Genomic DNA, 23,276 nt, shown 5'->3' with positions numbered 1-23,276 from the left:
AGCCTCAGCAAGAATTTGACACGTGCACAAGTACGTACTGCGTTGGTGGAGCGTGATATCGTGTGGGCAGCTTGCACTGCACTACTTCTCACTTCGATTGTTGCTACCAGGATTGTATCGAGGACTGCTCTTAGCTTACGAATTAACAGCAAACCACTAAACAATGGGTACCCAGGTGCAAAAATGCTGGGTTGAGAGCGTCAATAAAGAAGCATCTCTCCGTTTTGCATGGCATCTGAAGTATTCTAAGGAATTCGCCAAAGGTGCTGCTAAGATCAAGAGGAGTGTTCCATCTGCAAAAGGAAAAAGCACATCAGTATTTAAAAGCTCCGTATCCGACAAAATGAAGAAGATCGAGAACAGCCCAAAGACAAAGTGTAAAACAGCTCCATGTTTCAATTCTCTTGCGAAAACTCCGGATCAGCTGAGCAAGTCAGATGGAGCTACAGCAAGAATTATGCGTGATATGAGGCCTTCTTCTCAAAACACTCACACACTGTTATACAATGGCATCAGTGCTCATGGAGAAGGTCGCTTTGCCTATCTCAAGAAACGGAAGGAGAAGACACCAGAAGAGAAATACGAGTTCCCGATTTTGTCATCTTGCCAGTATGGTTGGAAGATAATGAAATACACTAGTCCTAAGCCATCTCAATATGCTCGTACATGTGTTATCAAAGACTCATTCTATCGCAATAGTGGGATCATACTTGGTTAAATGAACTTGTCATGATTAATTTTCTGCATTCTAAAGTTATTCATAATTATTATTAACTACACATCGTATAATTATTAGTGAATTTATTGGATAATTAACACATTCATCTTACACATTCCTAATACATGGGCTACCACCACCTGTTAAATACATGTAAGCTATAAAACAGAAATGTATAGTCTCTGTTATAATAATTATAATGATTATAACACCACCTCCAGAAGTGGGTTGGCTAATCCGGATAAGGGCCGTTTACATGCATGAACCTATGATGCAGCATGGTCCAATTAATTAACTCTACACAATAGATATGAACCTGCGTATAGCAGCAACAGACCATTAGTTATGTAGGGTCATATGCTGCTTAGACCCTGGCACTTTTTGCCTAAAGCAGATTTCTTATGCTAGTGCCGTCCGCCTCGTGCATTACGTTAACCTTAAGCCAATCCTCGGCACGCATTAAAACACTTAATCTTACTTGGCTAGGTGTGTTAAATATTTCTCAGATTGTATACATGAACTTATACATTCGCACCTTGCTGTCACATGACACATTCATTAAATTAAGTTACCACCTAATTAATTTTCATACCACATTGCCTATTTTTGGGGGTTGCTTCAAACCTACCTATTTTTCTATGCTGAGCGCATGCAGGCTTTGCCTAGTCATGTTCATGAACAGCATATGGGCAAGCACATAGTTTTTCTCTGCATGCATAAAGAGTATTGGAGGTGATAGCAGTGAAAAGTAGAGGTGCGTTTTAAAAATCGGTGGTGCTTTGAAAATTGTGCAATTTTCTTAAAGAGGTGCATTTTTTACAGAGCATTTTGTAGAGAGGTGCGTTTTGTAGAAAGGCACATTTTTCAGAGAGGTGTGTTTTAATTGTAGAGAATAAGTGGATTTTCAGAGAGCATTTTTTCTGCACTCATCAGATGCATGGTCACGTGATTTGGTCACATAACACATGATTTGCAAAGCTGTCTTTTCAAAGAAGTACGAGCTCATGGTCACAACAGTATACAATCGCTGGACAGAGTAATTTCTCAAGATCTACTGCACACTACAGCTGTCAAATCGCACCCTCTTGTAAAAGAAAAAACGGCACCACCTTATTTTTGCAAACACACCTCTGTCACTGCTAATTCGTATAATTAATAGTATGGCTAACTCCTAAGAGTGCAATATGGGATTAATAGCACGAGTAACAAGCAATGGCAAGGATACTAATTGCACGAGGTGTAGCCGAGTGCTATTAACCTTGCCAGTGCTTGTTATGAGTGCTATTAATCCCTTATTGCACGAGTAGCCATACTATTGATTGTTAATCGTTGATGATGAATGATGAATGATGAAGTTTTAAGGACATTTTTAGCAGTTTCAGTAAAAAAATTAACCGCGGCCGTTATTCGAATGTGCGGTCGTCAAGGCAGTAATTGCACGTCGTTATTAACGACGTGCAATTACTGATACGCGATTAATCATTGTACGAATCACAGTGAATAATAGGACAACATGTGATGATTATGGCGGTAATCACCTCCCATAAAAAAGAGCTCTTTTCCTGTCACCTCAACAGCATTATTACCAATATTGCTTACAGAAAAACGAAACAATTACTGCAAACACAGAGAACTGTACAATAAATATACTTTCATATTAGCCATTTTATAGGTTTGGACATAACAGTAAGTAATCATTATAATGATTGGCTCTGGATTAGTTCTGTGACAGCAGCATATCAATCCTATCAATCACAGCACCAAGCATCTTGTACACCTAAACACAATGTCATGATAAACATCACACATAATGCATGTACAGTGCAATTCCCTTACTGATGAGTGCAAGTTGTCAGTATAGTTTTGCTTGGTGACTGGATCAACACCAGTGGTAATTTCAGACGTTGCCTGTAAAATAAAAAAACTAGTACATCGTACTTACGCCATTATGTCATGCAATTGCAATGCACGATCACCATTCACTAACCTGCTTGCTCGTATCCGAATCTTTATTACCAACTGCAACAATCATAATTATTCAGTTGTATACAAATTGATTTATGTAACTCACAGGATGACTTAGACTTTCTAGGGGGTATAATCTTGTTTTTACTGCTCCCAGCCTGTAAGGTGAGTGTAAGATGAGTAGTCATTGTTAGGCCTTGGTAGATATGCTCAAGACATTGCCTACTACCTCAGTGTAAACCACAGACCCATAACTCTATCATTGACATCACGCAAGTAATATTATCATAAACTTTATAATGGCCACATGCATATAAACTGTGTTCATCATACCCTAGAATCATGCTGAGAAAATTATCCACAAATTCAAAATGAGAAATTACCCGTAATGCCTATTTATATACTGCTGGCTCGTTATTGACCTGCGTTTTCAAAGCCTGCCTATTGTTCTGCCCATTATGCCAGCATTATTCTCACCCAACAATTTAATGTTCCCAAAATAATCTTCATTGTGAATAAACTATACATCACAGTGCATTGTTCAGTAGCTTAGTTACCCTGACAGAATCTTTTGGAAGTTTTCCCTTCTTTGAATCTTTCACCTTTTTGTCTTTAGGGTGAGCTAGAAAGTTGATGCTTAGTACCACAACAGACATAGAGCACTTATTAATAACTTTACCTGGCGAAACAGGTTGACTTGGAACAGCTATATTTGATTCTCCTAGCTTGTCACCAATTCCAGATTCATCTTTCTGACAGAACTCTCGAAAAGGGACACCCATACTCTGGCATAGACTATTCGACACATCACATATCTGGTCAACTGCCTCGCACAGTGTTTCATACCTGCAGTAAAGTACATTTCCAAACCATACATTTCTACTAAACCAAAATTAAAAGGGATTTACATGGTATAATTATAATATACTTACACTATATTGTAGCTGTTCCTCTTGAACTGTTTTGGTGGAGGAAAAGTAATGTATCCAACTAGGATGCTCAGCTCCTTCAATTTCCCCTCTACAACTGCCACTTCCTCGACACTCAAAATGACCTATTGTGTATAATTATGTATAGGATATACCACACCTACTCGGAGGATATGCACCCCATATATCCTCTGCTACCATGGTTACTCCCACAGTAGGTGTGGTATATCTGACTTATACCACGTGACCGCAGCACTATAAAAGGACCTCTCCCTAGCAACAATTCAATCCACGGTGCATACTGCAAAACAGAACAAGACCATGCCGGATTTTGCAGCTGTTAAAGAGCTAGTTGAGCAACACGTCCTCCTACAGATGCTCAAGAGTTTCCTTGGTCCAAGCGTTGACCATTCGATGTCCTTTACTGGAGTTGCAAGCTCTTCTTTATCTAAACCACGCCCATGGACCCATGGAAGCTTAGCCATCTTGTTGGAGAGCACCTTCCATGTTTCTGCTGTCGCTTTGAGTCTTAGTACAGTCAAGCATGGCTCTTTTCTCTTTGCTTACTTTCTTGAACAAATGAAAAAACTAAAAAACAACTTGAAAAACTGTGCATGCCTGGGGCTGTATGCTAATATTCTATATATATCCTACAGCTGTTGACCAATGAGATCAATTAGTGGTGATGTAAGTGTGGTACATATGTATAAGGCTTAAGTTAGAAATAATTATACATAACAAACTGTACAGTGCACTACCTCTCTCAAACTTGATATAGACAGATCCCAGTCAGGAATTTGTAGATATGGTTTTTCTGCAGAGCAAAAGTACAATTCGGACAAGATGAAGCAACAATACCTTGTGATAGTGTTACGGGTTCTTCTCTAATGGAATCATCTTTCAACTTGTTTCCTTTCTTCTCCTTTTCGATGGCCTTTTCTTTACTTTTATTTCCTCCAGATTTGTCATCCTTTTTGCCTGACCCATTTTTTTCTGACCTGGTAGAGGGCTCGTCAATAGGCTGCTCTGTAAGTCCGCATTCTGGTTGTAGTAAGGAGTTGTAGAGGTTCTTCAGTTGTGTCACCACTCCGTGATGGTAGTAGAACTGCATTGATTCAGAATCTAAGTTGTATGTACTATAGCACTGAATCGACGTTACAGTTGAGCAAAAACAAACACACACATAATTATAGTCATAGTCATATGTACGTAACTTACATCAGGGTTTTGAACTTTGAAAACATATTCTTCCTGAATAAGAGATGAACAGTGTAGTGCAAATATACACACAACATACAACATATTTACGTACTGTTTCGATAGACTGAACTGGCTCTAGAGAGTGCGGAGGTGTCCTGATGCTGTCAACTATTCTACTTATTAATCTCTCAGCAGCCAGTACTGCCACACGATGCTTTAATTCTCCCTATAGACTCAATGAAAATGTCAGAAAATCAAACTGTCACATTGCTTTAGTGTGCTTCTAAAATTAATTACAAAAGAAATAATTTACCTCTAACTGTTCCCGCTTCAGTTTGTTTAGATCATCTTGGAAAGCAACACCTTTCAGTGTGAATACCACTTGCCTTCCCTGGCCGAGTACTGGGCCTGTTTGAAACAGCCAGGTTTCTGAGAACATTCCAGGATTGGGAGACTTGAAAATAAATGGTAAGGTAAACTTTTGTCCAGGAAGCAACACACCTTCAGTACACAGTATAATATAATCAGCAAAGAAACAGCAAATTTATGCATTCACAAACCTCCTCTGGTATCGAAATAAAACCTTTGTGTATCCCCTGCCTGAATGGTTCCCAATGAGTTTCGTTTAGGGAACAGCTAGTACATAAACAATAATTATATCACATCAAAAATTAATATCTATGTATGTAGCTCTCACCTGCCATGAGTAGTAGATAGCAGAAGAGCCACAATTTTCCAGCTCCACATTAGAAGTAACCATAACTCCAGTATTGCTCTCGAAATTCACCCTGAAGTCGATTGAAATAGTGTGACAACTCCGATCCATGTCTCTCAGTGAGATAGATGAATATTGTGGTTTCACTCTCTCTAGTGCACCGTCACTTTGTACGGCTCTGGAGTAACCTTTCAATGGTTCGTATTTGACAGTTGGCAATGGAGGACCATCCCACCGGAGTAACTGACCATTTACTAACAAAGCAGGGCCAATGATGAGCTGAGGGGTAAAATCAGCATGGAGGCCTAGTATACTCCTGTAGGTAGATGTACATGTTAGCATCTGTCGCATCTGTCACATAATTATAAGTACAATTAACTCACCCAAGTGCTTCTTCACAATCACTACCAGATGACTCTCCTAGTGAGTCCAGCGAATTTGTTCTCTGTGTTAGACTATCGAATCCAGAAGCTTTTCCTACTACTGCCATGTCAGAAACCTCCTAAAAACATGCAGGATTCGGAGATTTATACTGTATTGAAATGTCTTACAGGCCGATGCAGATCCATTAGAGGGCCGACTAGTTCCTCTCTCCGCGTTGAGAGGTATGGGGCTTGATCCCAAGTGTAGTGACAAGGAAAATTTCGGTCCAAGTTTTTGACCGAACCTGCTTTCAAGGCATACATGTATGCACATACAAACTTACACTCACTTACACTTACCTTTTTTTTTTGCTACTACAGCTGACACACCCACAAACTCCAATTCAGGTGGCGATCCTTGCTCAGTGCGTGTTAAAGTAGTGCTGCAGAACACACACATAGCGCAATAAAAATTGGAAAGATGGCTTACTGAATTCCAGTTTCTTGACTTCCCACTTGTACATGCTGGCTCCAGAATTCACTACCAACACGGTCTGTGTGAGAGTGTGCTTCATTATAGTACATACACATACATGTGGACTACTTACATCCTTTTCCATAGTTGACTGATGGCATAGTCCTATCAATTACCATTCTACAAGGTTCACACGTGTATGAATGCAGGGGACATCTGATCAATTTTATACCTCTCCTCTTGAATACTCCTGAACGCGTCCCCTTGGTTCATTAGCAGTTTTTCAGGCACAGAACGTACTTTGTCTGTAGAAATGTGCATGTGTACATGTATCCTGTACTTTTGTCGCTAAGTAGACTTGTTCCATGCATGCTTACTGGAAATAAGCCGTTGCTGAATTTTTCTTTGTTTCATACTCTCATCCCAAAACTTGAGAGAATGTTCTTCTCTGGGCTATAAAAGTAGACCATAATTAGAAACGGAAACAGCCAGACTTACATGTACAACTTACCAGGATAGTTGTCTCAAAGCTCAAGTGTGATTGTTTTTTCACTTCTAACGGTGGAGGATTGACAAATACACTAGTTGATCCTATCTGCAGCACAAGCGAATTTCTTATAGCTACGAAAATGTGCTGTGTGCCTACGTGTACGTACCACCTGCTGGTTCTTGAGCTCTCTTGCACAGTCTAAGTCTCTTGCTGGCCCAAAAACACTGTGAGACAGGAACGTTCGTCTCTGGTCAAATTTAGGCAGTCCTTCTACTGAACCTGGGGTACAGACATCAGTAAAAAAATATGGGTGAGCCAAATTTACCAATTGTTTTAGTAGCAGTGACGGTGGTTCCAGGTGGTAAAGGGTGGAGCACAGCAATTCTGCCAGATGTTCATGTCAGGCGGTGGGGATAGCTTATAATACACAACTCACTCTTTTTCTTTACGACAAAGTCTTTCCCTTGCTGGAGACTGGTACCTCCTCACAACCACCTTCCTCTTGTGTGGTGAACTACTAGGCGGCTTGGGGATATGGGCCTGTAAATATAAACGTTTGCACATCACAGTGGTTTTGTTGTACGTACAAGGTTATTAAGTGAGCATCCACAAAAGCGGAAACAAAACAATATAGAACGTACCTTTATCAGGTCTTCCTCTTTTATCCTCAATGCCAGTACGTCATCTCCAACCAACACATCATCAATGGCGTTTTCTTGTGGCTTTTCAATACCAATACTTGCTCCAGATGCAGTTGGTGTATTAATAGAGTCAGGAGTACCACTTGATGCTTTTTTCTTGGAGGCTACACAAGGGGATGGAAAGATCTGATGGAGTGATTACGCCTAGAGGCGTAGCAGCATGAGGGATACGGTAAAGCTGACTGTGTGTGTGTGTGTTTGTGTGTCTGTTCCAGCTGTAACTGCTCAACGGTTGCAATGCGACGAATACTAACAGGCTTAGCCATGTTCTCTTGATTCGTGGATTAGCAAACTAAAGCTTCTTTCTCGAGTTACGGCTAGTTTGACTCACATTGAAGGCTGTTGCAGTTTCTTCAGAATCTTTCGTAGCATCATTTGTTCGCACAAACTTTCAACTTATGAGTTAGCCCTGCACTAAAGGGCTAGCTTTTTATTAGCTACAAGAGTTATAAAAGAGCTGCTAAAGCAGCTAGCTGTTTAGTAGCCATTAATTTTGTTAACTTGACCCCTTATTCCTATGGATCTAATGCGCATGCGTGCTCATCCCCACGTGTGAGACAATCCACAGATCCAGGCAGATTCAATTTTCAACTTTCTTGAGGTTCCTGGTAAGCCACAAAACACTACAATGATACCCATATACAATAAATAACAGTAGATGCATGTACACAACTCTTTCTCTTCTCAGTTAAGATAGATATAATCACTTTCTTCGTATGAAATTCAAATGCAAATTTTAATTCATTATAGGTTATTCTCCCTACTACCGTATAGCGGGTAAATTTTCGGGGGACAAAATATTCGTGGTTTAGCAATATTGAGACATTTCGTGGGTAATATTTTCGTGGTTGGAGCTTGCACTGCAGGTAAAGGTAGACAAGGTCACTTCATTCGTGTGTAAAATATTCGTGGTCAAGACCTCCAACCATGATAACCACGAATATTTTGCCCCACGAAAATTACCCGCTATACGGTATACCAATACTTTTGAGCGAAAGCATAACATGGCGAGCAACTAATGAAGTTTTGTCAGGATGGTTGGCCAACTAGAGTCTATGGAACACTCAAAAAGTATTCGGCGCTAGCACCGGAACTAGCAATAGAAGAAGGAATCCTGATGAGAGCCAACCGAATCGTAATGCGAGGCATTAGCACAGCGCAGCTTGCAGCACTCGTTGTGCTAGCATTATGCCATAGATGATCTACTATTAGCACCCACATTTTCGCATAATTATTATAATTTTGGGTTCGGAAATACAGTGAATCCAAATTTGGAATTTGGGGATCGAGGTCAGCGAGTCTGTGTACATGTTACGCGTTGCCATGGCCTGGTTGGAGGCTATATGCATGGAGGCAGCTGGCTAGCTAGCTAGACGTCGTACTAGTACATGTGAGCACCGATTAGTTATGCATAGCATTATCCTAGTTAGTGCACATCAGATCTGGCTTGCAGCTTGCAAACAGCAAGCCAACCAATAGATCTACACAACTAACTTGAAGATGCTGACGCTCTCTTCATAGACTTCGTCCCAACTTTGCTTGACATTCTGCAGTTGGCTGCAGGATTTTTCTTTGTAAATTAATAACTGAAACCATGGAAACTAAACCTTGTCTACCCGTATAGCGGGGTTAAATTCAAAAGATTGCTCATTATGACCACACCCCACCGTAATTACGAGGCAGGGTCAATCTAGCTGGGTCAGGGACGGTCGGGCTCCGCCCAACTAGGGTCAATCCTTGTGATATGGAAATTAGTCTTTCGTGGCTAGGGTATACATTTTGATGTACTGGCACTGGATAGATCTAGGTATAGTAAGCTTTCCAAGCAGGCAAACAAAGAACAGAAGCGCTAAGCTGATATATGGCATATAATATGCAGCAAAGGTCAAGAACCCACAGCAAGAATGTTTATTAAACGTGACCCTATAGACCCTGGCTCCTCCTCACAACTCTGCTTATAATTATGTGTACTTAGCCTCGATTCCAGGCGCTCTAGTGAGAGGGGCTGGGGTCGAGGCTAATGTGTACTGCACTTACATTAGAATTTCTGACTCTTCCAAAAATAATTGGGACAGCCCTAGCCTGGAATCAAGGCTAGCTAGCTAGCTAGTCGAGTCTGTACGTACAGATCAATACAAAAATGACCAAATGTGCATGCCTCTTGCTGCTGCTGGTTGTATCTTCATCAACAGCTTTCCAAACGGCTTCTGTGTACAAGACTGAGTAAGTAGCCTAGACATCTTTATAAATTAATTTAATATGACAATGTCAATGGCTATATGCAGTGAAGGATTGAAGATTGTGGAGGGTTTAGACCCAAACGCAGTGGCCTATGCAACTTACAACGATACTGTCAATGAGAATGGGTACGTAACGCATAAGTTATCAGTTTAATTTCATATCTGTGTGCATATTGTAGATGGAAAGTTCTGGAAATAGCTGCTGGCTACAGCAGCCAAGGCTTTGTTGATTGTGATATAATGTCAGCTGCCGGTATGCTGGAAGGCTATTTAACACAAAAGTATGTGAATTGTTTTTCGTCAGCATATCTACATTTGACTCGCATGTACATGTATCTACTTCAGAGACATTTTCAACATGTTCACATCCTTGAGCAATGAATCATTCAGTGGACACAGCCTTGAGTACATAAAGAAAGTGAAGGAATTTTATGAGGATCAGGTATCAATTTTAAATGGAAGGGCAAACTATATTTATAGACTCTTTTAAATAATATTTAGGCCACTGTTAGTTACATACTTGTTTCAGACGAGAATACTAGCTCGACCCCGATGAGGGAGGGAGGGAGTCCTTCATTACTCATTTAATATCCCATTATTTGATGACGTACGTCATATCCAGTTTTTTTAACTGACGAAAATACACAAAAGGACAGCAATATAGTTTGATTTTTTTTAATCACTGGCTCTTTGGTGCACAACTTGCCCATGACACATGGTAAAATAATGCAATGTCAGCAAAAAAAGGACTTTGACCTCAAATAATGGCTGACATCAGCAATAATGACTTAATTGAGGAGGGAGGTTGATCTGAAACAAGTATGCAACTAACAGTGGCCTTATATCGATTTTAGCCTAGCTCTGAAAGAATGCTAATTAGGGAGCAATTGTGCTCCCTAATAGCTAGGCTGTCATTGTTAGGAGGTTAAAAAATGTGTGAACTAATAACAACTATTCTTAGGCGATCAATGCATTTCAAACATGTTAATCTGGTAATTATATTCTCTGCCAGAATTCCTATAGCCTTATCATGAGAATTAGTCTTTTATTACATTGATAATGATTTATTGGTAAGCTGGACGCCACTGAAACTATCTATTTCTCAATCCTTAGCGAGAATGGATGCAGGAGATGATCAACAGTACTGAAAGAAGCTCTTCATTCTGGTACTACACTGCTCTGATCCTTAAACAATTCGACGGTATGAAAACTGGTTATGCACTGGCAGCCACTCAGGCTCAGGTAACTTTTATAGGCTATTCTATTTCTAAGACAGCTAAATACACCATACGAAAATAAACCTCTCTCTTTGTTTTCCCTATTGTGGCACTCACTTTAGAGTACTACATTTATTGTTATCGTGTTGTTTACTTTATATGGTGTCGCAGCAACTTGAAGACTTTGCCTTCGACTTTCTCTCTGGTAATGGAGACTACCTGGACATTGCACACTTTGTTAACCCGGGCAGCAGGCCTGATGTGTCCACTCTATCAAAGAATGAGATAATAGATCTGGTATGATCTTTGCATGTTTGTGTACCGCTTGCTAGCTGTCCTTTACCCAGAAATTTATCCACATTGTTATTATAACATGAAGCCTTGCTTGACAAAGACAGAGGATATCCTACATTGCTTATTATTTCTTTTACACTTAGATGAATAAGGGACATTGCTCTGCTCTTATCAAGATACTCTCTGGCTACGAGAACGTTTATGCAGCTCATTCAAGGTCTGTGTCGCACATGAGTGTGAAAACTTTTTAGCGCACATCAAAAAGCAATTAACAATCTTAATTGTACATGTGCACGCACACAGCTGGTACATCTATACCGCAATGAACAGAATATTCAAGCACTACACATTTAGAGTTCACAATGAGTACTCAATGCCTGCTACTCAGCGGATGTCCTTTTCCAGTTACCCTGGTTACTTGTCCTCCTTAGATGACTTTTACATCATGGACAGGTTCATTTTGTTTGCATACATAAGTTGTGCAGTGCTCCCTGTTAAAAAGTAGACGCCATGTACATAAGTTTTCAGCCAACACAAGTGCATGTATCAGCTCAGTGAACTGATCATATCGTTTTGATGACTTCCATTGTTATTCTCTGTCCCCTTTCCAGTGGTCTCGTGATGTTGCAGACTACCAATAGCATTTACAACAAAACCTTGTACGACTACAGCACACCCAAAGCTCTCCTGGCCTGGCACAGAGTCAGACTGGCCAACTGGTTGGCAGAGGGAGGCAAGGACTGGGCAGACATTGTCAGCCAGTATAATTCAGGTACATTTAAATTTATTTGCACTATAGTTTACCAGGGTTGATTTAGAGTTATAGGAGGGAGCTTGACCCAGACGTTCAAATGTTAAGTGGAACGTTGGGGGGGGGGGGTGGCAGAGAGGTGTAAGCTTCCACTCCTCCTCGCTAGCACAAAAATATTCTACCTGATACATAATTATTATGTACTACAGAAAGGTTGATCCATAAAGCATATGCTTTGCTGAAACAGGTACTTACAATAACCAGTACATGGTACTTGACATGAAAAAGATAGAGCTGAAGAAGGCAGTACATGATGATGCACTATGGGTGGTAGAGCAAATACCGGGGTGAGTCTAGCTATCTGCATACTATGCTTACCGCCCAAATTAGAGGATATAATGAGCTTGTCAAGGATGATGCAGCTCATTTTTTGTTGGCATGCAGGGTTTCCTTTTGTCTGTGGGGAAGCTTACGACAATAAAATCAGGTCTTGAGCACCTGTTGTCCCAGTAAAACATCAATAATGGGCGTGGCACCTAACTCTATTCCTATCCCTACCCCTACCCCTAACCCTAACTCCATTATTGCTATTTTGTTTCGTTTTAATGGGACTATAAGCGCCTGAGATGAAACCCTGGCTGGCCATTAGTAACAATATCTATGTACTTTTTACAATTAAGCTTTACAGACTTGTACCAGAGGAGGTACGACAGGCGCGGTGCAGTTCTAGCGTTTAGTATTATTTTGATTGAACACTAATTATCCACCCATGACTTGTCTTATTGCTGAGTGTAATCAGAGGCTAATTGCTTGAGCTGCCCCGTGCCTGTTGTACCTCCTCTGGACCTGTACAGATATGCAGTCTTTGTAGAGACAAGTGTCACTTTTATTTGATCTCTTGGTGTATTCATTCACAGCCTTGTGGAGAGTGGTGATCAGTCGAGCATCTTGAGAGCTGGCTACTGGCCGTCATACAATGTCCCTTTCTATGAGACCATATTCCAGGTTTCTGGGTATGCTGCTGCTGAGCAGAAGTTTGGGGCTGATGTTTCCTACCAGCTATGTCCTAGGGCTAAAATATTTAGGAGAGATCAAGCAAATGTGAGAAGACTTACGCAGTGTTAATTAGTACGTACTGGTGTGTATAAGACCAGGAGCCCATAAATAAGAGAAGGAGCGGCTGACTACGGGATCACGTTTCGTAAGGTTATGACCGCATTTCCATATTATATGGAAATGCAGTCATTCACTAAGTGGTTGAATCCCTACACGTGTACGCAATACAGGGCTGCGGTTTGCAAGCACTTAGTTGCTTCCATACAAGGAAGTGCGGTTTCACCGGCAATTACAAAACGTGATCCTAGAGTATACGTTGGAGTTAGCCACTCCTTCTCTTATTTATGGGCTCCTGATTAGACTAAACAAAGGAATATAAAATCGATATCCTGCGTCAAGAGTAGATAAGACTCTTGCCTGTGTACACAGAACAATTTATCTTTTCCAAGTGGCCATTGAAAATTTAGACCACACATTCACCACATGCACTACACATGAAGTGAATATTCCCTCGGGTGCGATATGAAGGCATTCTAAAATTAATAAATTATTATCGAACAGGTGAAAGATATGGACACTATGCAGTACATAATGCGTTTCAACGACTACCAAAATGATCCATACTCAGAGGGCAATCCCATGAACTCCATCTGTAGCCGTGGCGATCTCAAAAACCCACCCTTTGCAGGTGGTTGCTATGATACCAAGGTACAGTTACATGTACAGGAATGTTTCTGATTAATTGTAATAATTACTGTATTTACTTGATTAAACGCCCAGGCGTTTATTTCCTAGCAACATCTGTAGAGGGGGCGTTTAAACGAGATGGGCGCTTATTCGAAACAGTCGTTTATTGTTACATGTATGTCTACTTCAAACTTTTGCACAGAGCAGCAGTTATGCCTGCTGCCACAGCTCTCAACTTATTAATAAATCTTAAGTCGTAGGAGTGGTGTTTCTCCCTCTGTGTCGATATCACTCTTTGCCATATAAATAGTATCTGCTGCCATGCTTGCAACTGGTTCTACGTGCTACTTCATCTCCGCCCACAGTACCACGCCCCATACATGGGCAATTATTTAAGATGGGCGTTTATTAACAAAGACAGAGCTTACCATGGGCGTTTAATCAAATAAATATGTAGATCAAAGGAAATTGTTGGCAATGATACTAATTTACTATTCACGATAAGTCCTGGGAAAGGGAATCACCATCAAGTGTTCCAAATAGTACTTTGTCGGTGACCCCTTTTCTAGTGATACCCCCAAGCACCATCAGCTTGTTACCAGGCAATACAGCTGTAAAACACTCCGATACTGGTATTGTCAAATCACTGACTATGTTCCAAGTGTTTTTCGTTGAACTGTACTGGTAGACTGATGAACACACATGTACATGGCTATTAGTTGAACTCGTAGTAGCAATGGTGTCAGTGTTACGATATTGTCCTCCTATGGCCAGCAACTGACCATGTATACAAACACAACTTGATCTCTCCACAGGCAAGTCAGTCAGTTTTTTCCACACATTAATGTCCCCAATAAAAGACCGAACCAACTGGTCTAGTTTGCACGAAATCACTGTTGTTGTTGGGCACCCAGGCCTTTTGTTCCCTCCAAGCATATAAATGTAGCCCCCTCCAAATGTCACAGCAGCATTGAAGATTGGCTCTGGCAGTGTAGCTACAGATGACCAAGTCTTGCTCTCAAGATTCAAGAGTTCGACTATTGTGAGGTACCTTCCTGCTTGGATACCACCCGACACAACTAGCCATTTACCAGCTGTCATGGAGACCGAATTCTTTCGTTTCGTTGGCATGTATGGGAGAGTTTCTTCCCACGGTTGCTCTGTTTTCCATGTCAGTGAGAGCAGCTTGTCCGTGCATTCTTCGTCTTTTTCCCCACCGATTGTGGTGAGGACATTGCACACGTAGGCTAAGGAGGAGTAAACATATAGACATTCTGGTACCTCATGCCAGTTGCCATACTCCAAATCGTAGACGTGAATTTGTTCCTGTCCCCATGGTCTGAAAAACACTGAGTTGTTGGTCACAACAGCATTGACGGCCCTACGCATTGCCTGAGGAGCCACCATTTTGCCCTCTATCCATTTCAACTTTAAGAATGCATCTGCAGTGTAATTCATAAACAGTATTTCTGACTATCAGTTTTAACCAGCACCTTTAAGTTGACTTGTAGCCATAATTCCATAAAATGTTTTGTATGTCTTGGACTAGGCAAACTGCTATATTTCTTAGTCTTACACTGTTTAATACACTACTATTATTACACTGTTTAATACACTACTAGTGAAGGCCTAGGCAGTCTGCCCTAGTTTTAGAAATACATACCACAAGTATTTTAATGTTATTCACAAGGATGACATCACAAAAACATTGAAATTCATATAATTATAATGAGATTCATAATGATGACACCCAAATTAAACTCTACCAGATTGTAGTGAAGGGAGATTTTTCCAAAGCTCATAACACAGACCATTTACTGAACTAGAACTTGTTACTAGGAGATAAAATGGAATGTATTGACTCAGCAAGTTTGACTAGATTGAGATCAGAGGAGGTACGACAGGCGCGGTACAGCTCAAGCAATTAGCCTTTGATTTTCGCAATAATTATCCGCCCACGTCGTATGTTTTTGCTGAGAATAATCAAGGCTAATTACTTGAGCTGCACCGCGCCTGTCGGACCTCTTCTGGATTGAGATAGTGTGAACAGCTTGCGCATTCTGAATAGTGTCTAGTCTCTGTGGTTGGTGGAACTCATGGCTGCATATCTCCAGATGTGAAAGGAACCAGTGACTGCCTAAAGTATCAACTAGTGCATGTGCATGCTTTGCAGCAAACTAGAAGGCTTGAAGTCATTCATGATGTGTTCTATGATATTGCCAAGTTGTGTATTTATGTCAAAGTTTGTGTAACTGCTTTGCAAACACTATTCATTTGTATGGCATTTACCTTGAATATGTTGTTATTTAGATTGTTTTTAATTGTATAACCAATTTTAAGCTTGCTACGTCGATGGTGAACAGCTTGCTCAAAAATTCAAGCTTTCCGCAATCATTTTACACAACTTCATGCTAGTTTGACCCAAATTCATAATTTATCAAGTGTTTATCGTATGTTAAACTGTCTTCTTATTACATATTTCAACTTAGATAGCTCTAAAAACCTTTATTTTTATCAGAAACAAAGAAAAACTGTTCTCATTAAGATATTCATGGCAACTTAGCACTTCCTGTCTTACAACACTTAGGGCAGACCTGAGGATGCTTCTAGTATTTGGTGACATCATGTGTGGTGCACAGGGATTCACTGTCATGAAAAAGCAGAGGAGGTGACATCACTTAAACTTTCACCTTTTAATGACATTCCAGGCCAAATTGCTTTTCGTTTTTGCTGACTCAGCAGTAGAACATGACTGGATCTAGGCGGATCTAGCTAGTATGGCTATTATGTGCTGATAGGGTTAGGTCCAGTAACCATCATAGACACCAAACACAACTAGTTGTCAACAGATTCAGCGACAGAAACCGTGCAGAAGTATTGTCTCATAAATCAGTCGCCCTCTATAACATAGACTCGTGATTAGGCCACCCAACTTTTAGAGGGCGGCTAAAATAGAGACTAGCAGAGAAGTACAGTAGACGCTACTGCTGAGTCAGCAAAAACGAAAAGCAATTTGGCCTGGAATGTCATTAAAAGGTCATAATTAGTGAAAGTTCAAGTGATGTCTGACCTCCTCTGCTATAAAAGTGCTGCCAGCATTGCATGTGACTTCACTTTTTCCCCACATCATGTATGGTTCACAGGATGTTTATGGATTTACTTTCATGAGAACTATAAAAGTGCTGCCTGCATTGCATGTGACTTCACTTTTTCCCCAACAGGTCACTGACTACAACATGGCTAAGTCATTGCAATCATTTGCGCAGAATGGCCCTACTCATCAGGTAATCAATTCTTCGTTAATGACAGTAATTTTTTTTATCACCGCATTGCAGTTACATGTTATAAAATGTTATACTAATTTTATTATTGCACAAACAATAATGAGTTGTAGATAGCTTAGGTTTATGATAATATAACACAAGTGAAGCCATGAAGATTGCCAATGTTTCTTTGCTACTGGTGGATCATCCATCAATGCATGGTTTACATGCACTATTGCACTATATAATTACCCCGTGCGTAGGCAGCAGGGGTAGAGTGATTCGTGTGTGTGTGTGTGTGTGTGTGTGTGCGTGTGTGCGTGTGTGCGTGCGTGCGTGTGTGCGTGCGTGCGTGTGTGCGTGCGTGCGTGTGTGCGTGCGTGCGTGCGTGCGTGCGTGTGGACACAATATTGAGTGTGTGAGCCAACTAGACACTTTCATGGACTGCTTTAACTACTAATGAGACAGTAATTGAGGCTTGTTATAGAGTTGAAACTTGAAGGCATATCGTTGCTTTATAGATTCACGATAATTCCCGTAATTATAATGTTATACCGTATAGCGGGTAATTTTCAGGGTACAAAATATTCGTGGTTCAGCAATACTGAGACATTTCGTGGGTAATATTTTTGTGGTTGCTGCTTGGATTGTAGATAAAGGTAGGCAAGGTCGCTTCATTCGTGGGTAAAATATTCGTGGTCAGACCTCTAACCACGAAAACCACGAATATTTTGCCCCACGAAAATTACCAGCTATACGGTAATAAGGTAATCATGGTAAAAAGTTATCGTATATATCCGCTGTGCAATGAAGCTCAATGCACAGGGTGGATGCTCCATGAGTATCTTGTTCAATAATGCGTTGCGTACATGTATGTGCAGATCAATGTTTCATAATAATTATCTATTTATAACCTGCATGCACAATGCTAGATCTAGAATGCCAGAGGGGGCAACTATTTGCCCCCGCCAGGGTTTTATCTAGTGGGGGGGGGGGGTGAACCCCCCCCCCAAATGCTCAGCTTCCCCCAAAACATTTTGTAGAATAATAACTGTCACATCATAACCACAAGTCCACAAACAAATGTACTGTGATGCATTAGGGTGTGGCCAAACATTTTTCTGACATTTTGCCAAATCTTTCCCCTCAAACTTTTTATCCTAGATGAAACCCTGCCCCCGCTATCTACGGCCCTGGCCTTGTGTTTCACACCCAGCTCCATAAATGATATTCATACATTGTATACATGTATAGATCTCTCATCAATGTGTAATGTTATGATTATCTCAGAACCTTCCCCCTTTCCGCTGGTCTTCAAGCGGCTTAGATCCCATGCCTATGCATCTAGGACAGGTAAGCATAATTATATAAACGAGGAAATGTTGTATTTTACACAGTGTTCCTGATGTAATTATTTATTAGTCAGAATAAGTACTGTTTGTCCCCAATTTATTTTCTACAGCCTGATGTGTTCAATTTTACTTTTGTTCTGATGGAACCGAAAATACCCTGAAAATGAAACTGAGATTATAGTGTGTGACATTAATACCAGTACACTCATTACTTTTAGCTTTAATTCTCGTGTCACTTTTGTCATACATAATATATAAGTATATAATATATAAGTGTATAGTTATTGTGCAATGTATATTATATACAATGTAAGTTGAAACTCAGTCCTTGTCACAAAGACTTCTTTGCATCAGTAGTGAGGCTATGTACATGAAACTGGGTCTCTTAGATGCGTTCCAATTCCAGCATGCTCTCATTATTTTTGCAACAATATGTGGACAAACATCGGGAATGTCCAGAGTATGTCCAGAATTGATGTGTTTGGGAAATTGACTGCTGTTAAGCGTAGAGTAAGGCGCTCTTGTGGGCTGAAACATCTCCCATTGTACAACCCCAAATGACCAAACATCAGAGGCTTCAGAAAATAACCCCCTGTAGAGGTTCTCAGGAGACATCCACCTTCTTTGATCAACCTCAAGTCCCAAGTCAAATCTGGTGACCGAGAACGATTTGTTTCTCATTCCAAGATCAGCCACCTTGCAAGTGTGATCTTCTGTTATCAAAACATTCCTCAGAGCAAGATTCTGTACGTATATAGCAGTGTTCATATGAGTGGATCTACTACCGTATATAGCGCTAAATTTTCGATATAGGCTTATAATTTTAGCTCTGTTTTCGTGGGTTAGCAATCCTACATTAAAATTATCTGTTAAACCGGCAAAGATTAAGGCGTGACCTGGGAGTGCTTCCCGTAAGCAGTCAACACCACGATCAATAATTAAAATGCCATTCTACGAAATATAAGTGCCTCGAAAATTTCGCGTTATAATTATGGTACCGTATATCTTCTAATTTATCGGACAGTAAAAAATTATTATTTTGGAAATTGTCGGGGTATAATTGGAACAGATTTTTTATAGAGCATGCGAAGTGTCCGGAATAATTAGAACAAGCAGCTGCATGCGAGCTAGCTAAGTTTAATAGAACAGTGTGCGACTGAATAGTTGCACTAGCTATCTAAAACTAGCTACTCAAAGCTATCTAACTGCAGCACTCTAAGTCTTATTTGCCGTCTGTGAATGTAAACTCTACTTTTCAAAGTATTGTCCGGATATTTAGAACAAATGTAATATTGAAGCACTGGAGTGTCCATTGTATTAGAACAACGAAAATTGCCCAAAAGAGTGTCCGGGGTAATTAGAAGTGTCCGATAAATTAGAAGATATACGGTATATAGTTTTGCATGCATGCATGAGTAACATGATTGTTGATTGTAAAGTTTTTTTAACATGCGTACTTTGTGCACAAGTCCTTGCATTTTGATGTAATGCATTCCCATTGCAACATCGCACATGTACTTGATAAGGTGTAATGTCGCCACTTTATTGCACTATAAGTGTAAGAAAACATTGAAAGTTGGTTGGTGTACACTAGTAAGTGATTTGTTATCATTATTTACTTCTATTTGAAAATGTACACTGAAAAGTTTGTATAGTACTTGAAATTCCCCATTCCCAATGCTAAGCAAACTATAACCGTATATAGCTGAGCTTACAATAAGATGTCTTTTTAAGTCACCTAGAGCCGTGTATTCCATCACAATCCAATTATCTGTGGCAAAAGAAAAATGTTGATGAAGGAAATAGAGTATAAACTCACTTTCGGGAACAGCTCCAAATACTTCTGCAATATTAGGATGGTGGGGATTTCTCAATATTGAAACCGTTTGTAAAAGATCAATCCACTCTTCTTGTGAGTGCTCCCGTATAGTTTTCACAGCCACTATCACTGTTTTCGATGTGCTAGTATGATCAATCAGTGATGCTCGATAGACAGCACCATATTGACCTGAAAAGGGATCGATGTATAATAGGTAATCGTATAGACTATAATAAAGATCTAAGTTGAACAACCATACAAGTTAATCATAATTATGAATCCATACAATGAAATTACCGATAGCTATGCTTGAAAAATCATGGAGATCTTTGGATGCAATAGAAAGAGAGTTAATTTGACGGGCTTTGTGTGAGGAGTCATGGGAATGCTCTCCTGTTGAGTCTAAGTGAAAGTATAATAAGAGAATGTTGTAAAGAAGTACGCACAGTCATATTCTGCAAGTTTATGTACGTTCTATGTCTTCAAGCTGAGCTTTAGACCACTCTGGCTTATCAATGTCCTCCAGCAACTCTTCAGAGCTCTGCTGCCTTAGAATTCTCCCTGAAACAACAATAACAAAATTAAAATACCACATAATAGAGTATAATTATATATAAAACGTACGAAGTGTAGATTTTGTTTCAGTAGAATTTGTTTCATCTTTGATGTTTTCTAATACCGGTAATGGATTTTTTGTCGTTGAGAAGCTTACAGCACTTTGACGACTAAATCCTTTTTTAGTGCTGTAAGACTGCTTGTCTTGGTTGCACAGTTTCGAGGATGAGATAGTATTTTCCATCAGCTTTGTTTCTTCGGAAGCTGTTTGTTCGTCTGTGGCAGTAGTATCCATTTCTTCCGTTATTGCTGCATAACTTAAGTAGAGCCCTTTACTTGGATGTTTGTTTGATTGTTCATTGACATTGACAGAATCGTTTCTCAGAGCTACACCTTGAGTTGCCTTGGTGTCAGTTTCACTACATGTTCTTTTTCTAATTGTTTCACCTGGTTGTCTTTGTGGTGAAAACGGCTGCACTTGTACATTTTGCTCGAACATTTCGATCATCAAGTGGACTTGTTCAAGTGTGTAAGATGCAACAGCTTCATTTCGCTCATTTATGTCAGTGCTTGATGGCAAAATTTTTAGGTACGGATTATCGGCTCCTTTTGTTATGTCAGCTGGTCGTTCAGGAACGGGTGGTGGCCCTTGACTGTCCGGGACATTGATTTCATTGTACTTGATGTATCCTGGGTCATTGCCAGTGCAAGGAATGGGAATGGGAATGGGAATGGGAATAGGAGAAGTAGCTGATCTTTTGAGTGGTTGATGAGGTTTTAGAGATTTTGATGGACAATCGCACCACTGATTGTGCGTTGATCCAGGTAAAATTGCCTCCATCCATGATTTACGCATTTCCTACATGTGTGAAGTATATGATACATTACTTTTTAGTCGTCCAAAATTTACGCATTTCCTACGAAGTTATATATACAACTATGATACATGACTACAGCCTATCACTATTAATATTACTTCATTGTGTGCTCCTAGAATCCAACAGTCATTTGGTCGGAAACGGACATGGAAAGGATAGACATCCAGATCCCCAAGTCTCCTGTGTGCAGTGATGTAGATGATGTCTTCCATTGATACTCTTTTCAAAACCTTAAAAAGGCAATAAAACATAGCTATCAAACTATACTGACTATTACATAGACATTGCATACCTGACCGTTTAGTTTAGAATACTGTAAAAATCCGGCAGCTGATATTTCAAACTTGTACTCCATCCACTTCTGTTGTTTTTTGATACCTCTTATTCCCATTGTAGTGACCATTTCGTGAAGGAGGAGAACATTTGGAACACCTCCCTGAATACTGAGTATATAGAAGACATAATTGAAGTGACAACGTTAATTACCTTTATCTGTGAAACGTTGAAATTAACTCTTCGTTGCATGTCATCAATTTGATCTGGCCCACTGTCCAATGACTCAATCTCTGCTTGATCCTCCATCATATTTCCAATCATTTCATACATTGTCATTCTCTTCATGTAAGAATGGTACTTGTCGCCTTTGCATGCTAGTTTCTGTTCCAGCTGTCTTAAATCTTTCATGGCAGAACTGGCAGTTGGTCTTTTTTTGGGCGAAATTTGTAAGCAGCTCACAATGAGATCACCTAGTATCTTGTCAACATTTTTCAGAGGGGCAATGTACTTAGCTCGTTTTTCTATTTCAGTCAATCCTTGCGTTAAAATATCAGGTGGGGTATGGATTGCTGAATGAAGAGCGATATGTCCAAAGGAAAACATATCGGAGGCTGCTTCAAAGCTCGATAAAGGCTGATTTGCTTCTGGAGGAAGAAAGGCCAACTGCTGTTTCTCTATCACTTGATGAATTTTGTTGAAGCAGGCACATTCCATGTCCGCAACTTTGGCTTGCATTGAATCAGTAATAAGCACATTGGTTGACGCAAGATTGCAGTGTACAATAGCAGGCTTAGACATGTGAAGGTAATCTAAGGCTTTCGTTACATCTAAAAGAATTGAAGTTTTGACTGACAAAGGCAGGAGAGGATTTGCTTCTAAAAGGTTTGTAAGTGTGCCTTTTGAATACTCTCGAATCAATACAAGGCTCTTACTTGAATCGTGAACATTGTCTAGGATATACAGCCCAAAGAAAGCAGCAACATTTGGGTGGCCAAGACGACTCAGCTGATTGCAGTCAGTTGCAAGTTTCTCAAGAATATTAGATTCCTTTGTTGAGATGTCAAGAAGCGTTCCATGCAGCTTTTTGCCTGCACAAAGATTCCCTCTCACTAAAAGCTCTTCCACTTCTCCGTTAGGACCAATTCCTAAAATGTTGCCAGAACGGATGATATCACTTGCCTCTTTCAGCTGAGCTTTGAGAGACGGAGCTTGATTAAACACTGCGTCCATAACTCCCTTGGGCTTACCCTATTTCCAGACTGTTTTCTACGAGTAGTCTAGATCTACATGTACGTACACGTTTTTGTAAGCTAGCGCGCATATTGAAAGCGGA

General features: G+C 40.2%; 5 protein-coding genes across 6 annotated transcripts; 2 read left to right on the top strand and 3 right to left on the bottom strand.

Moving 5' to 3' along the window:
* Positions 1-68: 68 nt before the first annotated feature.
* Positions 69-779, top strand: LOC135346610 (protein SPMIP1-like). Its single transcript, XM_064544295.1, has one exon. The coding sequence runs from the start codon at positions 164-166 to the stop codon at positions 716-718; it is 555 nt and encodes a 184-aa protein (XP_064400365.1). The 5' UTR covers positions 69-163; the 3' UTR covers positions 719-779.
* Positions 780-2,275: 1,496 nt separating this feature from the next.
* Positions 2,276-9,208, bottom strand: LOC135346535 (MYCBP-associated protein-like). Its single transcript, XM_064544185.1, has 27 exons — positions 9,050-9,208; positions 7,496-7,659; positions 7,291-7,394; positions 7,180-7,238; positions 7,021-7,133; positions 6,876-6,959; positions 6,742-6,817; positions 6,597-6,669; positions 6,498-6,544; positions 6,380-6,443; positions 6,250-6,332; positions 6,079-6,194; positions 5,911-6,029; positions 5,510-5,843; positions 5,373-5,448; positions 5,126-5,313; positions 4,925-5,038; positions 4,831-4,863; positions 4,471-4,717; positions 4,371-4,426; positions 3,616-3,737; positions 3,363-3,529; positions 3,241-3,305; positions 2,790-2,841; positions 2,706-2,737; positions 2,555-2,626; positions 2,276-2,495 (listed from the first exon to the last, which is right to left on the bottom strand). The coding sequence occupies exons 1-27, from the start codon at positions 9,099-9,101 to the stop codon at positions 2,436-2,438; spliced, it is 2,772 nt and encodes a 923-aa protein (XP_064400255.1). The 5' UTR covers positions 9,102-9,208; the 3' UTR covers positions 2,276-2,435.
* A 360-nt stretch (positions 9,209-9,568) lies between these two features.
* LOC135346554 (phospholipase B-like 1) lies at positions 9,569-18,739 on the top strand. Its single transcript, XM_064544216.1, has 15 exons — positions 9,569-9,778; positions 9,841-9,921; positions 9,975-10,076; positions 10,141-10,237; positions 10,909-11,037; positions 11,184-11,309; positions 11,450-11,523; positions 11,610-11,759; positions 11,918-12,078; positions 12,305-12,404; positions 12,975-13,158; positions 13,675-13,821; positions 17,022-17,084; positions 18,354-18,416; positions 18,526-18,739. The coding sequence occupies exons 1-15, from the start codon at positions 9,696-9,698 to the stop codon at positions 18,574-18,576; spliced, it is 1,611 nt and encodes a 536-aa protein (XP_064400286.1). The 5' UTR covers positions 9,569-9,695; the 3' UTR covers positions 18,577-18,739.
* Positions 14,233-15,602, bottom strand: LOC135346591 (kelch domain-containing protein 8B-like). The gene is made up of 2 exons (XM_064544271.1): positions 15,294-15,602; positions 14,233-15,242 (listed from the first exon to the last, which is right to left on the bottom strand). The coding sequence occupies exons 1-2, from the start codon at positions 15,313-15,315 to the stop codon at positions 14,296-14,298; spliced, it is 969 nt and encodes a 322-aa protein (XP_064400341.1). The 5' UTR covers positions 15,316-15,602; the 3' UTR covers positions 14,233-14,295.
* Positions 18,652-23,241, bottom strand: LOC135346534 (uncharacterized). 2 transcript variants are annotated; one of them, XM_064544184.1, is made up of 10 exons: positions 22,154-23,240; positions 21,960-22,103; positions 21,766-21,897; positions 20,859-21,648; positions 20,706-20,795; positions 20,532-20,636; positions 20,235-20,423; positions 20,131-20,186; positions 19,873-19,965; positions 18,652-19,159 (listed from the first exon to the last, which is right to left on the bottom strand). In XM_064544184.1, exons 1-10 carry the CDS (start codon positions 23,171-23,173, stop codon positions 18,737-18,739), a joined length of 3,042 nt encoding a protein of 1,013 aa, XP_064400254.1. In that variant the 5' UTR covers positions 23,174-23,240; the 3' UTR covers positions 18,652-18,736. The 2 variants fall into 2 exon arrangements, with proteins under 2 accessions (XP_064400254.1, XP_064400252.1); XM_064544182.1 differs by having other exon boundaries at positions 20,131-20,423; positions 22,154-23,241.
* Positions 23,242-23,276: the final 35 nt, after the last annotated feature.

Source organism: Halichondria panicea, chromosome 13 (genome assembly GCF_963675165.1).
Source record: "Halichondria panicea chromosome 13, odHalPani1.1, whole genome shotgun sequence".
NCBI classification, from domain to species: Eukaryota; Metazoa; Porifera; class Demospongiae; order Suberitida; family Halichondriidae; genus Halichondria; species Halichondria panicea.
The sequence above is the reverse complement of the archived record's forward strand: the minus strand, read 5'-3'. Positions and strand labels throughout refer to the sequence as shown.

Excerpts from the sequence above, each read along its gene's own strand:
- LOC135346554 (XM_064544216.1), top strand. The coding sequence starts at position 9,696 with ATGACCAAATGTGCATGCCTCTTGCTGCTGCTGGTTGTATCTTCATCA. Across the intron at positions 10,238-10,908 it reads AGGAATTTTATGAGGATCAG|CGAGAATGGATGCAGGAGAT; the intron begins GTATCAATTTTA and ends CTCAATCCTTAG. Across the intron at positions 11,524-11,609 it reads GTTTATGCAGCTCATTCAAG|CTGGTACATCTATACCGCAA; the intron begins GTCTGTGTCGCA and ends GCACGCACACAG.
- LOC135346610 (XM_064544295.1), top strand. The coding sequence starts at position 164 with ATGGGTACCCAGGTGCAAAAATGCTGGGTTGAGAGCGTCAATAAAGAA.
- LOC135346591 (XM_064544271.1), bottom strand. The coding sequence starts at position 15,315 with ATGGCTACAAGTCAACTTAAAG. Across the intron at positions 15,243-15,293 it reads GGCTACAAGTCAACTTAAAG|ATGCATTCTTAAAGTTGAAA; the intron begins GTGCTGGTTAAA and ends ATTACACTGCAG.
- LOC135346535 (XM_064544185.1), bottom strand. The coding sequence starts at position 9,101 with ATGTCAAGCAAAGTTGGGACGAAGTCTATGAAGAGAGCGTCAGCATCT. Across the intron at positions 4,864-4,924 it reads CAGTTCAGTCTATCGAAACA|GAAGAATATGTTTTCAAAGT; the intron begins GTACGTAAATAT and ends TCTCTTATTCAG. Across the intron at positions 3,738-4,370 it reads CTATATCAAGTTTGAGAGAG|GTCATTTTGAGTGTCGAGGA; the intron begins GTAGTGCACTGT and ends TATACACAATAG.
- LOC135346534 (XM_064544182.1), bottom strand. The coding sequence starts at position 23,173 with ATGGACGCAGTGTTTAATCAAGCTCCGTCTCTCAAAGCTCAGCTGAAA. Across the intron at positions 20,637-20,705 it reads TCAGCTTGAAGACATAGAAC|ACTCAACAGGAGAGCATTCC; the intron begins GTACATAAACTT and ends ACTTTCACTTAG. Across the intron at positions 20,424-20,531 it reads TTTTTCAAGCATAGCTATCG|GTCAATATGGTGCTGTCTAT; the intron begins GTAATTTCATTG and ends ATCCCTTTTCAG.